Source organism: Chinchilla lanigera, unplaced genomic scaffold (assembly GCF_000276665.1).
Source record: "Chinchilla lanigera isolate Chin_1 unplaced genomic scaffold, ChiLan1.0 scaffold00069, whole genome shotgun sequence".
In the NCBI taxonomy this organism is placed as follows: domain Eukaryota; kingdom Metazoa; phylum Chordata; class Mammalia; order Rodentia; family Chinchillidae; genus Chinchilla; species Chinchilla lanigera.
This window is the reverse complement of record NW_004955470.1, coordinates 12,012,074-12,026,659: the sequence shown is the minus strand read 5'-3', so window position 1 is coordinate 12,026,659 and position 14,586 is coordinate 12,012,074. Positions and strand designations below refer to the sequence as shown.

General features: G+C 42.7%; 1 protein-coding gene across 3 annotated transcripts in view; it reads right to left on the bottom strand.

Annotated features, from left to right (window-relative positions):
- Positions 1-14,586, bottom strand: part of Gcc2 (GRIP and coiled-coil domain containing 2) — a gene marked incomplete in the record, with an annotated part of 42,020 nt that overhangs the window by 26,966 nt on the left and 468 nt on the right. For all 3 annotated transcript variants that reach the window (XM_005400800.2, XM_013522791.1, XM_013522792.1), the window contains 8 exon segments: positions 184-303; positions 1,942-2,040; positions 2,143-2,243; positions 4,910-4,979; positions 5,484-7,907; positions 8,923-9,027; positions 12,443-12,510; positions 13,663-13,747. In XM_005400800.2, the coding sequence (XP_005400857.2) occupies positions 184-303; positions 1,942-2,040; positions 2,143-2,243; positions 4,910-4,979; positions 5,484-7,907; positions 8,923-9,027; positions 12,443-12,510; positions 13,663-13,747 (3,072 nt within the window).

The window sequence follows — 14,586 nt, the reverse complement described above, 5'->3', positions numbered from 1 at the left end:
ACTGAAGATTTCACAATTAATTCCACAGAATGACAATGCTAAACCAAGGAGAAGTTTAATAAGTACCTCTGTCGATGCTAATACAGCAAACCTTACAAGAGACCAGATGTACCAGCAGAGCAAAATGGGGACAGGAAAGAACAAACACAAAATCTAGACGGAACACGCCCAGTTTAAAATTACCTGAAAAGTGGAATTTCTTAACTGTTTTGTAAGATCTTCCACGTGACGCTCAAAATTATCAGCACGTTCTTTTTCCATATCCAACTGCTCTGACTGTTTATCATATTCCAATAAAAGATTCTTCAACAAAGAAAAGATTTTACTTTAAGTTACTGCACATTCAATAGGTCAGACTATATAATCAAGCCCTCCTGATATAAGCTTTATGACTCCACTTGAGATGTTCATGAAGTATTTACACTGAAAATTATGAAAATGTAAATTTGAATACAAAAATGACACTAAACCATGAAAATGTAAATTTACATATGAAAATATGACAAAAGATCAGTGTCCTTAATATAAAGGAGGTCTTATAAATCCATCTTTGGGATCTGTGTCAGAGCTTACCCCCTTCCCCGATCTGTAACATCAGGCGCTGAGTCTGCAATCTAAGAGAACTTACCATCTCATTTATTAGTTCCCTCCACACATAGGTCAGGGTCAATCTATTAATTTTCTCCTTTGTAATTTCTTAAATTACTTTTAAGTTTTAAAGCCTTTTATACCCAGAAGTCAGTTAAAAGATGATTTCTAAAAAATTTTTCACAAAATACAGTACTTTGGTTCATCCAGAACTTAGTCTGCTGCACAAAGTGAAATAAAAACTTCATTAGTTTCCTTAAGTTGTTTTTTTTTTGAGACTGGGTCCTGCTATGTAGCGTACACTGCCCCTGAACTCACTTATATAGCCCAGGTTGGCCTCCAACTCATGGCAATCCTCCTGCCTCAGCTCCCACGTGCTAGGATTACAGGAGTGTGCCACCACCTTTGTAATTCCTTCTTCACTGACTTCTGTTTTTAGATGGCCCTGGTACAGCACAGCTCTGCTGGTGCAAGAACAGATCTGAACTGCTGCTACTGGCTCTGCACCCGAGGGTTTCCAGGCCTCACTGGACCGCACCCTTCCTCATCGCTGTTTGGTGGAGGGAGCGCTGAGCCGGCATGAAGGGCTTCAGAGCTTGCCCGGCACACTGGTTTGCTTCTGCGTTCATCTGCCTGATTCCTCCTCCGAATTTTCTCTTGTTATTGCAGTTCCTCAATAAATTTTAGTGTATGGTCTTTTCCACACCGAAGGCCAGGGGCTCAGGACTGCAGGCTGGCAGAGATCACCTGACTGACCGCCACCTACCACAGAACGGGACTCTGGCCAGCATGGAAACGGCCGCCGAGCGAGTTAAGTCCATGAAGGACGAAGTCACTGACCGGTGTGGCGGTTTCAGGCTCCATCTTTCTCACAAGCGTCTCATAGTACCGAGGCAGACGAGCACTGCACTGCCAAGCGACGCGCCTCCCTTCTCCTGTCAGACCCGCTGTTTCCGCTTCAGGCTTGCTTACTCAGCCAGGACAAGGACAGCCACTATCAGAGCCTAATAATATCCCATTATTAGGATATTCCCAAAGAGAATTTTATTTATAAAACACAAGAGTTTAGAGGCACCATGTAAAGGTTAGTCACCATGTAAAGTCAGGTATAGGGCCGGGGACATAGCTCAGTGGCACAAGCGCCTGCCTGGCAAGCACAAGGTCCTGAGTTTGATTCCTGTACCGAAACAACAAACAAACAAAATATCTCGGCATTGTATTTTGCTACCCTGTGAAAAGAAAAGGGGGGTACGAACACAGAGGAGTTGGGGTTGTCTGGGGGTCAGTGTTACACAGCCAGTGCATTTCCTACCTCACTAACCAGGACGCAGCTTACTACAAATCACCGAGTACCTTATAGCTCTCTGCTCCCTGAAGGAGGTCTCTCACCGACGCAGACAGCTGATCCTTTTCTGCCCGAACAGACTCGAGTTCTTCCTTTAGAGTCTGCGCCTATTTTAAAATACAGTAAAGTTCCCGCTTTTCAAAAACAGGAAATTCCTGGTTTTCCTAAAAAGTAAGATTCCCGAATCCTGCGCTTTTCCGTTGGCTTACCTCTTTTCTGCTAGAATCTAACTCTTTCCTTGCTTTCACAGCAACTAGTTTTATCTTACTTATTTTCTCCTCCTTTTCTTTGGATTCTTTTTCCAGATTTCCTGAAAAACAGAAAACAAAAGGATTATATATGAGGTCAGAAGAAAAAAAGGGACCCTACCTTCTTCTTTTAACCCCAGAAGCTAATTTTCCTTTTGGAATACAAAATCTGTAGCTTGAAATTACAATGAGCAACCACATTACTATTAGCCAGGCATAGTGGCACAGCCCTACGGAAGCACTCTGGGAGGCTGAGGCGGAAAGATGGCAAGTTGGAGCCCAGCCTGGGCAGCTTAGCTACTTAGTGAGACCTTGTTTCAAAGTAAAAATCAACAAGGGCTGGGGATACAGCTTAGCGGGAAGGACCTGGGTTCAACCTCCACCACACCTCCCGTAAACCAACCAACCACACATTAGTATCTTCTTTTCAAAACGAAAGTGTGGCAAACAGTGTTAAAAATTTTCATTTTTAAAATTCTTACAACAGGCCTACTTTATTTTCTAGAGACAGGGTCTTGCTATGTAGTCCAGACTAGTCTCGAACTGGTGGCCACCCTCCTGCCTGAGCCTCCTGTGCACTGGGTGGCAGGCCCACAGCACCACGCCCAGCTTACAACAGCCACTTTAAGAGCATGTCGCCAGTGTCTAGGAGTCGCAGAGCTTGTCAGGACTCCTCTACTGGCATGCTTCCCACGAACACCCGTGTCAGGGCGGCAGGTGGTGGTCTGTGAGCCGGGACCAAGCACAGAGGGTATCAGACGCAGCTAAATATTTACATACTCTCCTTCTCTTGGCGGATCTGGTTTTTACAACTAAACCTGTAATATGCTTGACCACCTCCTCCCACTCTGGTCTCCACTCTTAACCTCCTACTCGAGGGCAGCGGGCAGGACTTCCCTCAGCGTGCGCCTGCATCTCTGCATGCCTGACAGTCTGCGTGTGCGTCGGGCCTGGCCTAGCCCGCCTTTCATCTCGAGCCTCCTCCACTCTCCTGCACCAGAGCAGCACTCCCCCGACAGCGGAGAGGCAACAAGACAACTACAGGCAAGAACTCAAGGTCAGGAACAGACGGGAAGCATGGAGGCAGCTAACGAGGGCATGGAGGCAGCTAACGAGGGCATGGAAGCAGCTAACGAGGGCATGGAAGCAGCTAATGAGGGCACGGCTCTTGATTTGCCTGTTTTTTTTTTTTTTTTTCTTTTCTTTTCTGGTCCAGGGTCTCACTATGTAGCCCAGGCTGGCCTTGAACTCATGGTGATCCTCCTGCCTCAGCCTCCCAAGCAGTAGAATCACAGGTTTAATCATCCTGTTTACAAACAAACAACATATTGCCCCGCTCCTCTTTTAGAACAAATCCCTTCAGAGTCATCCTTATCTGCTCTGAAACTTGCCCTCCCCATGTTTCCAAGAACCCACTGCAAGCATGCTCTGGCTCTCGGCACCAGGATAACGGCCTCATACTGCCAGCCCAGGGCTGGCGGTGCCCGCCATGGTGACACCCTCACTGCCTCCACCCTAACTCCCGGGACACAGCTCACCCCAGGCCTCCCCACCGCAGGCCGCCCCACTTCCGTCTCCTTGCTGTCCCCCTCGTCTGAGGACGGAGAACCGTCTCTGGTTCCCGCCTTGCTTCTACGCGGGTTTGGTGATGCCACTCTCACTGCCTTTTGTTCTGTTTTGCTTTTTGAGACAGGGTCTTGCTATGTAGTTCAGCTGCCCTTGAATTCACTACGTAGCTCAGGCTGGCCTCACACTGGCAGTGATCCTCCTGCCTCAGCCTCCCGGGTGTGCAGCACCATTCCAGACTTTCTCATGGCTACTTAATGACGTTGCTGTAGTTCTTCCTCTTCACATTTACACAGCAGCCCACCTAACACCTCGATGTGAAATGCCATCCAAACCAATCTGTCGAGAACATCCCCCCAACCATTCCAGAGAGCTGGGTGCTAACTGCAATTTCACGTGCACCACACTCCTAAGTCCTCGTTTCTCCATTTTCAAATGGGAACGAGACAGATCCCATCATGTCACTGTGGACAGCAAGCGGGCAAGGGTCAGATCACGGTCACACCAGCGCACCCCCACTGGGGCGCCCTCCCCAGGACCCGTGCGGCACACTTCTTGGTGCTGCAGATGTGAAAACAGAGACCTGCTGTTCTTCCAGCCTCGGGCCTTCTTGTGTCACATTTTGCATTCTTTAAGACCCAAACAAAGACCCTACTCTGTCATACTTTTCCTAACTCAAAACAGGCAAGCCAGGTGTGGTGGCGCACACCTGTAATTCCAGCACTAGGGAGGCTGAGGCAGGACGACTGTTGCGAGTTCAAGGCCAGCCTGGGCTACATGGTAAGACCATCTCAAAAAACAAAAAAACCCTGGAACTCCGCCCTCTGGCTCCCCTTTGCAGTGAGTTGAGCATGCGACCTTCGTCACTTGCCTCCTCTGCCAGTGTCTAGGGCAGCCCGGCACTCAGATCACGCCTCTCAACGGGCGAAGTCCAAAATCATCACAGACCACCTAGAGATGGAGCCACAGCAGCGTGGTGTGCACGTTAAATGGCAGAAGGGGCACCGAAGGGGAGCAGAGGGTAGAGGGCAGTGGGGGTGAGGAAGATGCTGACTTCCTGCGTCTGCACCATCTGTCACATGGCCGCTTACCCTCCAATCTATTCTAGCACTAACCGCGTCTGTCTAATGAATGGTGACGACATATATAATACCATAGTTACCTATTTTCTCTTCCATTTCTTTCACTGAAGAAAGGTGATCATTTTTTACAGGTGATTTCTCTAAGGAATCCTAGATTTTACAGGAGAAATGAAAACAAAAACCAATTCATTTCATCTCCATGATGAACTGGTCATCATTTGAGACACAAGAAATGCAGTCTTTTCCTTTGGTTGACAAGACTGAGCAACACTAACCTTGTCATGTACATGGCACATGCTATAAAAAAGCAGTAGTTCCCAGGGCCAGATGAAAAGATCTTTAAAGAAAATCCTGATTGTACCCAAGGCAAAATACCACTAGAGCTCAGTTCTTTGCTCATATCTAGACCCAGACATTTAAACCCCTAATCATTTAAGCTCAAGATTTTAAAATGATCTACACCTCCCAAATGACCGACGTTAACAAGCACGGTATGTACCATGAAAATGTTTAATGCATTTTTCACGTATTTGCCACTTGAGCTTAAATGTTAAAAATTTACTTCTGGTTTCAAATTGTAAAAATGTTAATTTATATTTTTTCCAGAGTCCATCACCAGAATTAAGAATTTGAATCAATAAAAAGTAACAGTACCTTTAATGACAACAGCTCTGCTCTTACATCTTGCAACTCAGCTTCTTTCTGTTCCAGTAATGGCCTTAGGTCTTCCTGTTCTGGTATAGGTTTTTCATCATGGACTTCAGTTCTGCCGTGTAATACACGAGATACTTCCTCAACTTGAATTAAAAGATTGTGATTTTCAAGCCTCATTTTCTCACTAGCGTTCTTTGCTTCTAAAAGATCTAAATGCAAAGCCTCTTTTTCCGACAATACTCCTTTTAACTCCTGCCGTAAGAGAACTGTCTCCTGCTCAAAGTCTCTTAGTAAGGACTTCAGTTCTTCACATTGATCAGCCTTTTCTTGAAGGCACTTTGCTTCTTTTTCTAGTTCTAACACCCTTTCCACATACTGCAAAGCCAAGTTATGGCTTTCTTCCTTTACTTTTGCTAAGGACTCACCTACAGCTTGTAGGACAAGTCTGATGTCGTCGTCTTCTTCTGAAACACTGGAGCCCATTTGTTCAAGAAAACCATACAGCTGAGTTTTAACAAGTGACTTCTGAACTTGCTCATTTTCAAACAGTTTATTTAAGTTATCTCGCTCTTCAACTGTTAACTGCAGTTTCTTTTCTAACTCACTAAAGTGTTCGTTTAGGGGAAAATCTTCTTTTTGAGACAGAAGAGCTTCCACATCCCTACTCAACTGGTCCTTTTCAGAACACAGCCTACTGTTTTCCTCATCAAGAGACCTCACTTTGGATGACAATGCTTCTTGGTCTTTAGAAATAGCTTGCATTTGAACCGTAAGTTTTTCTAGTTTTTGGTCATTTTCATGCTTTTCTTTTAAAGTCTCGTCCAGTTTTCCTGTTAATTCATTTACCTGTCGTTCGAGCGCACTGCTGCGCTGGGCGGTCTGTGCTTCCTTCTCCCGAAGTTCTTTGGCCAAGCTTTCCTCTCTTTCACACTTTCTGTGCAGACCATCTATCTCTTCATGAGAACTTTTAATTTTACTTATGAAACCCTCTTTTTCCTCTGTAAGAGAACGTATCCTGGCTTCTAACTCTTGTAACATCATGTCTCTTTGACTGAGACCGAGTGAGTACACTTCATTCCTTTCTTGAAGGCTCTTTACGGTATTTTCAAGTTGAGATACTAATTCTTGTTTAGATAGTAACTTTTCATTTTCTCCCTGGAGATGATTCACAGTTTCAAGAAGAGCATCTTTCTCATTAAATGCAGTCCTAAGCTTCTGCTGAAGTTCATGAACATCAGATGCTTGCTGTTGCTTCATTGATTCAAACTCTTGACTTATTTTTCCAGCAGATTCTCCCAGTTCTGTCTGTAAAATTTCCATAATCTCACGCAAACTCTCATAATTTAATATTGCTTCTTGCTTTTCTTGTTGAAGGTTTTCACACTGTTCCTTAAGACCCTGTATTTCAAACAGTAGTGCTAATTTTTCTTTTTCTGAACCTGACAAAAATGTCTCATTTAGTTCTGATATTTCTTTTTGATGCTGTTCCTTGAGACTCTGCATTTCTTTTTTATGTTGTTCTACGGCACAACCAAACTGTTTATTTAAATCTTCTAGCTCATACTTTAATTTTTCTATTACACAGCCCTGCTCCTCTTTAGCTAGTAACAGTTCATTAATTTTAAATTCCAGGTCTTCTCGTTCATGAAAAAACTCATCCTTTATGTGCTGGGCATCCATTTCAAGTTTTAATTTAAGATTATTCATATAAGTTACCTCATCTTTTAAGATACTATATTGAGATTCTAGTTCTTTTAAGGAATCCTCTAAGTATTTGGTTTTTGCATTTACTACTTGTTCCATAAAAGTATCTTCCTGGAAGAGGACAGGACCCCCTGGGTGGTCTGCGTTTGCACCCGAGGTGGCTTTCCTTAGGTTTTCCAATTCACATTCGTATTTCTTGTGAATGGTCTGCTCACTGGCCTCACACTGTTTCACCAAGTCCTCCTTCAGCTGGTTTAACTTACCTATTTCTGCTTCATGTTCTTTAGCTGATGCTTCAATCTGGTGTGTCAGTTCTTTCACTTCTTCTTGCAAACGATTAACCTCTCTTTGGTACTGCTGGGAATTTGCCTCCATGACTGCTTGGAGGTGGGTCACTGCTTGCTTCTTTTCATCAGTGGTGGCTTCTAACTGCTTTTGCAGATAGGAAATTTGTTCCTCAAAGGCTGGCCTCAATTTTTGGATCTCTTCTTGCAGTTTTTTAACATCACTTTCAGCGCTACTCTGAAATTTAAGTTGTTCTGAAAGCTCTGCCTGTTTATTTATTGCTTCTTCTAGCTCCTTTTGTAAGCCAGCCTTATCTTCACTGTGTTTGGAATGTACTGTCATCAATTCATTTTTCAAATTTTCAATTTCCTTCACATAGTTTCTGCGTGACTGTTCAAAGTCCTTGTGTACATCTTCCATTTTAGTTACAGAGTCCTATTACAAAAATAAGCACAAATCACTTGAATGAGACAAAGGAACCCGCACTCAGGAAAGACATCAGCCACAGCTCACCAGAGAGCCGAGGAGATGAACAAGACCTGCGCAAGTGGTGCTGAGAGTCCAGGCATTAAGCATAGGCTCTGCCCAGCCACGTACACGTGCAGCACCACAGCTGTTAAAAGGAGTAACTGAGAATTAGAAAATTCTGATTTTTTTTTTTTTTTTTTTCGGTATTGGGAATCAAACTCACAACCTTGCGCTTGCCAGGCAGGCGCTGTGCTGCTGAGCTAAATCCCCAGCCCCTTATTTTTTTCTTTTAAAAGGTAATAAATCTGTGCAAGTCATAAAGCTTTAACTGACAACACCTGAACAGACCAGGAAAGATTAAGAAAAAGATCAGCCCACACCTAACAGGCAAGAAAGTAGAAATATGCTACTGAATGTCCTAGAGCTGAACAGATAAAGTTATTTAGAGTCACACGAACACCTGATGTGGTAGCGCGTGCCTGTAATTCCAGCACTCGGGAGGCTGAGGCTATGAGTTCAAGGCTAGCCTGGGCTATATAGTGAGTTCAAGGCCAGCCTGAACTGCATAATGAGACCTCATCTCAAAAAAAAGAAGTTACATGAAATCAACTTACTCTTTTCATTTTTATTAAAGAATGACAATGTGGCTTTTAGAAAGATTAAACAATAAACAATAGCTCTTTGTGTAAGTGAATAATTTGGTTTTTTTTTTTTTGGTCTTTTTGAGATAGGGTCTTGCTATGCAGCTCAGGTTGGCCTTGAGCTCACTTTGTAGACCCGGCTGGTCTTGAACTCGCAACGATCCTTCTGCCTCAGCCTCCTGAGTGCTGGGATTATAGGCGTGTGCCACCACGCCTGGCTAATTTCAGTTATTTTTAAATCTTCATTTTTTCTTTTATAATATGGTAAAACTGTATTAGATGCTTTCTGAGGTCTTAGCTTAAATTACAAGTACAAAAGAATATAATAAATGTTGCCTTACTTCAACTTCCTGCTTCATTTTAACATTTTCCTTTTTCAGAGAAAGACACTGCTGCTCAGTCTCCGCTTTCTCCAGAAGAATGGCGTCCAGGCGCTCAGTCAGTGCCTGTTTCAAAACAGCAAGATTTGCTTGCATGAGGTTAAAAATGGTGGCTTGACCACACACATAATTATCTCCTCACCATTTCTAAACCCTGCTGAGGAAAGAATAATTCAAAAAGATATGAACAGAACAAAGAGAAAAGGAGAAAAGACATGAGAATATGAGCAAGTGCAATACATTTTGGAAAGCTGAATTGAAAGAAGAATAAACTAAATCAGAACAAGAAAAGGCTATAGTGTAAGGGCCTGTATAGGCAGGAATGTAGAGAAACAGGCCAAGACTCTCCAGGAATAAAATGCTCAGCAATGGGAGATACCAGGGGCTGTGGACATAGCTCAGAAGTAAGTGCTTGCCAGTATGCATGGAGCTCTCAGGCTGAATCCAGCACTGAAAGAAAGAAGGTTAAAAAAAAAAAAAAGGAATCCAAGGTAACAAGTGCTTCAAGGAGGAATAATGTGTGGATCCAGAAATGGGGACTGGCTGACAATCTGAACAGGGAGAAGCCAGAAGAACAAGCAGGCTAAAGAGACCATCAGGAATAAGTATTTATCAGAAATACTGAAAGCTCAAGTAAGACAGATATACATTCCTGGACAAATGTTGCTTTACTGACTCAAGGAAAAAAAATATGGTAACCAAATGCGGTTAAAAATTGCCAAAAAAATAAAGAGGGACAGACAGTTGTACAGGTGAGTTCTATCAAATTTCCAGAGGATAAGCTTATGCCAATTTCGTGTGAATTTGTCCGGACAAAATAGAAGCAAGAATAATTTCTAAGATAGCCTACAAAATCAGAAACCAACAACCTAGCACTTTACAAAAAGGAAAAATAAAAGACCCATTTTACTACAAATCTAGATGCAAATATTGTAAATAAAACATTAATTCCCCCACTACCACTTCTAATTAAGACTGTACCAACTCAGGAGGCTAAGGCAGGAGGACTGCATGTGCAATACGGCGAGACACTGACTCAAAGAGGAGGTGTATCAAATACCCTCACTAGTGAAATAAAGCTTATGAAAGAGATGAGAAATAAAGATTAAAAAAGACTGACATTACTTAAAAGACTGATATTGTTTATCAATGATATGATTATACAAAAAAATCAGAAGCATCTATAGGTAATTAGAAAGTGAGTTTCATGAAGTCTCTAGATGTTAAGATTAATGCACAAAATTTGTTCTGTTTTATTTACTGCTAACAAACAAGAAAACCTAAAAAAGGACATCATTTATAATGGCATCAAAGAATATGAAGAGTGTAAGCATAGCTATGTACTTTGTCATTATCTCCTACAGCACAGCCTTTATGTAACTTTTCACGCTGCAATTCCACTCATTCACCTCTGAGAACCCTTTAAATCTTTAGAGATGCATCTGATCAGTCCACAGCACTGTACTCCACTGCACAAGCCTGGCACAAGGCCAATGCCCACCCACAGTCCTTGAAGGAACAGCATCTGGGCAGTAAACCCAGACTTCTACAGCCGTCCTGGTGATGTGCGATGACACGGAGGAAAAACCTTGTTCCAAACAACACGGCACCCTTTTAATGAACGTTAAAAGCTAAAATGGAAAAAACAGTATTTTTATTTATAGAAAATGAGGCTTGGCGTTTTTTAAGTTTATTCTTCTTTCAATTCAGCTTTCCAAAATGTATTATTGAGCTTTCTCATATCCTCATGTCTTTTTCTCCTTTTCTCTGTTCTGTTCATATCTTTTTGAATTATTCTTTCCTCAGAAAAAATGAGGCTTTCTGAAACAGGGTCTCCTTACACAATTCAGGATGGCCTTGAAACTCATGGCACTCCTGTCTAGGCCTCTGGAGCGCTGGGATTACAGATGTGTGCTATCACACCTGGCAAAGCAGTATCTTTAAGTGATGCTCACAGATGCAATAAAACCTTACACAAGGGGAGGAAGGCGGGATTCAGCGTAATGGTTACGCTGGGTGTGGAAACTAGTGGAGTAGGCGGACAATGGGCAGAGATGACACAGAAAATGTAGATCACTTTCAAAATCACAGCTGTTTATTTTCACAGATGATCACATTAAAAGTAAGTGAATGTGAAGGAAACAGGTAATGGGAGAAAACCAGAAGTAAGCTTTTAAGACAATACGAGTTTACTTCCTCATAAAGATAGAACATGTGGAATCTTAAGACGCATGAAAAAAAGAATATTCAAATGTCAAGAATGAGCTCTGTGATATTAAGTATTTAAACCCCAAAATAAAAACTTGAACATAGTGGTGGAAAAATGAAGCCACTGACATCTCTTAGACAAAGCAGATAACTGGAAGGGAGATTTGCTCTAGATGAGGGTCCCAAGAGGCTCCGCTCACCCTTCAGCCTCTACAGCACTGCCTCCTGGCCGCCACTAGGTAGATGCCGGGAGAACTAAGTGCTAACACCCAGATCTCCCAGGGCAACAGGATGAGGGCGCAGAAGTCCAGGGGGCCTGTGCCCTGAGGACACCAACGGGAGACAGAACCCACCCGAGGGGTGCCGACCTCTGATTTTCGTAGGTGAAATTCTGCTATAACACTGTTGCTTAAGAAAGTGAAAATAAAGCAGGTGGAGAGAGCTTTCGAGTTCTACACCAAACTACAGCTATAAATCAAACAGAGTAAACACATTTTAAAATCTAAAGCAACACGAAAACTGACCCCCCAAGCGTTCTTTCCTAGGAAAACTGCGGAAATGAGATGATCAACTCAGACAGCGAGCAACAAGGGACCCAGCCAGCGGGGCTACACAAGAAGTGCACGAGTGCACAGGGTCACTACCAAAGGCCACTTCCAGGAGAGCACCACTTGCCAAGCCAGGGCAGGGAGACAGAAGGCTCCAGAAGGTAGGAAAGCCATACAAATGGAGCCATGCCCTGTGACTGACACAGGAAACTGGAGAGCAAAAGCGTCTCTAAAGTTGCCAGGCATAAAAACTAGTGGTGCTGCTGGCCAGCCAGAGGTGGAGACTGGTCACGTGAGGCTGAGGATTTTCCCCAGGCAGCTCGAGATGTAACTGTCAGCTCAATATCCACAGTTGTGACCAGGGATATGGATCTATAGGTCTGTCTATAGGGTCTACAGGTACCAGTACTGCAAAGCACTGAAGTTCCCAGAGTGGCAGGTTTCCTGAGGGCGACAGGGCAGAACAGGAGAGAGACCAAGCAAGGACCACAGTTAGGGAGCATGTGGGCAGAAGATGAGATCGAAAACACCCTGCAGATAGAGCTCTGGAGTCGTTAACAGTGAAATACGAGGATAAAAATTCTCATCGAGGTGAGAGAGGAAGGCGTAAAGCCAGACAGAAAGCCAAGTAATCTCCAGCAGGCTGAGAGCCCTCAAAAAAACTCTAATCATCAGACATTTCCTCTAAGTCAAAAAATAAACAACATTCACAGCCACTTCATTACCTTAATAATATCATCACTTCCTCCATCAACAGGTTTTGATTTGAGTTCATCAATTTCTTTTTCCAATTCTAAGGAAAGATTTCAGTTCAGAAGTGAAAAATAGAAAATAGTACTAGCTAAACTGTTAAGTACATTCTAAAAAACCTCCAAAATCTATAAATTAGAATATATTTATGCAGCAGATACTTTGACAAATATTAATTTCAGCCACAGGATGGTATTACATTTTCTTTTCCTTTTTATTAAGGAACACTTCAAACAAAAAAGTAGAGAAAATAGTGATTACTGATGAATCTCTATGTGCCCATCACTTTGCTTCCACAATTATCACCTGGCCAATGTGGAATCGTACTAAGCTGTACTTTCTCCTTCTTCTCCTTTCTTAATCACCCTTCTAAGTTTTGTTTTCCTTTTTTTTCCTGAGATGGAGTCTTGCTATGTTGCCCAGGCTGGCCTTAACCGCCTATGCTCAAGTGATCCTCCTGCCTCAGGCCCCTGAAGTGACAATGTGTCCAGCAACCCTGATAACTTTGAAGTGAATCCCAGACTATTATTTTCAGTTGTAAATACTTCTTACCTATAATCTTAACTAACCTCTTATTAAACTTAAATGTTAATCTAGATATTTCATCATACCTAGCTCTGGAGCCTAGAACATCTTTCCAAATAAATTACTCTTAAATACAAGCTGAACGAACTTCCAAAACATGATTTGATCTTTTTTTCTGGCAGAAAGTCTTAGATTTTAGGCAGGGCAGTTAATATGTTTAAGGCACTAGAAATTATTAACAAAGGACAGGAATATCTTTTTCTTATTGGAATAATAAGGGAACTGAATAGAGAATCAGCTTCCTACCGCAGTGGCAATACTTCATTACTTTACTTGAGAATTTTTATTATGTCCTTGCGTTTAAAACTTTGTTCCTCTCACTTCAACTGACTCCCCTAGAAAACATCCTTAACTGAGAACAATCTACAACGCACATGAAGGAAAAAATGCTTTAACTTTAGGAAGTTGTTTTTTTAAAAATCATCTTTCCTAACTTTAACAACTCGGAGGGAGCTAGTTTAGACATGAGAAGTCATCGGTAAATGGTTAGAATGTTAAGATCCTAGTACAATGACTAAGATTCACTTGAAACCACAAGAAAATAAAAACAGGCCGTCACTACTTAAAGAACTACCACGTTTGGCCAAGATGAGTATTTCTGACCCAATACCTGTACACGTTGATTTAGCTTTCTGTAATAGCATCATCTGCTTCTTGGCGAACTTGATGAGATCTTCTTTGGGCAGGGTCTCCAGCTGCAAGATGTTACCAACTTGTTATAATTCATTCTTGTAAAATGCCACAAAAAGAAACAATGTCCATCTAAAAATCAAGACACTGTGCAAAACAAAACTTTATTCCAACCAAATACCACACCTTTGTTCCATATTTCTAAAACTTAGCAAGTCCAACTTCAACTCAATAGCTATTAGTGGTCAAAAATCAGCACAAAATCTTTAACAGATACTAATGGAAGAGACTGACATTTCCCAGGTTTAATTGGACAATTAGAGGTCGGAACTAGCACCAATTAAAAGCTGTAAAATTCATTTTATTCCAAGCTGAAAGTTGTCTCTGGCTCTGTGAAAACTTAAGCATAATTACAGCAATGAGATGAATCAGGTAACATTTAGGTTCTAGCTAAAAACTTAGGCTTTATCAATTTTGCAAATTACTTCACCTGTGTGGGCTGTTTTCTCACCTGTAAAATGAGAACAGCAGCGCCCACCTCAGGGTTACTAGGATCCTTAAGTGCAGGAACTGACTGGGCAAGCGCCTGAAACAGCGTTTAAACAACAAACCCGAGCAATAAGCCAGTACGGTCTGGAATCGCTGAGCAATAAACCTGAGCAGTACGCCGCGATCACTCGCGATCGTTCGGCGGCAAGCCCTGTGCGGGGCCATGAGAGCGGCCTGGTTCAGCTCTCCTTTCCGTCCTGCTCTTTCCGCCTCACCACACTTACACCTCCAGAAACGACCCTGCCTTACGAGGGTGCGAGACACTGCAGGCTGTGTTTACCGTCGGAAAACCGGCAGTGCCAACCAGGCGCGGGAAGTAAACAAAGCGCGTCCCTACCGGGAAATGTAGAAGGAA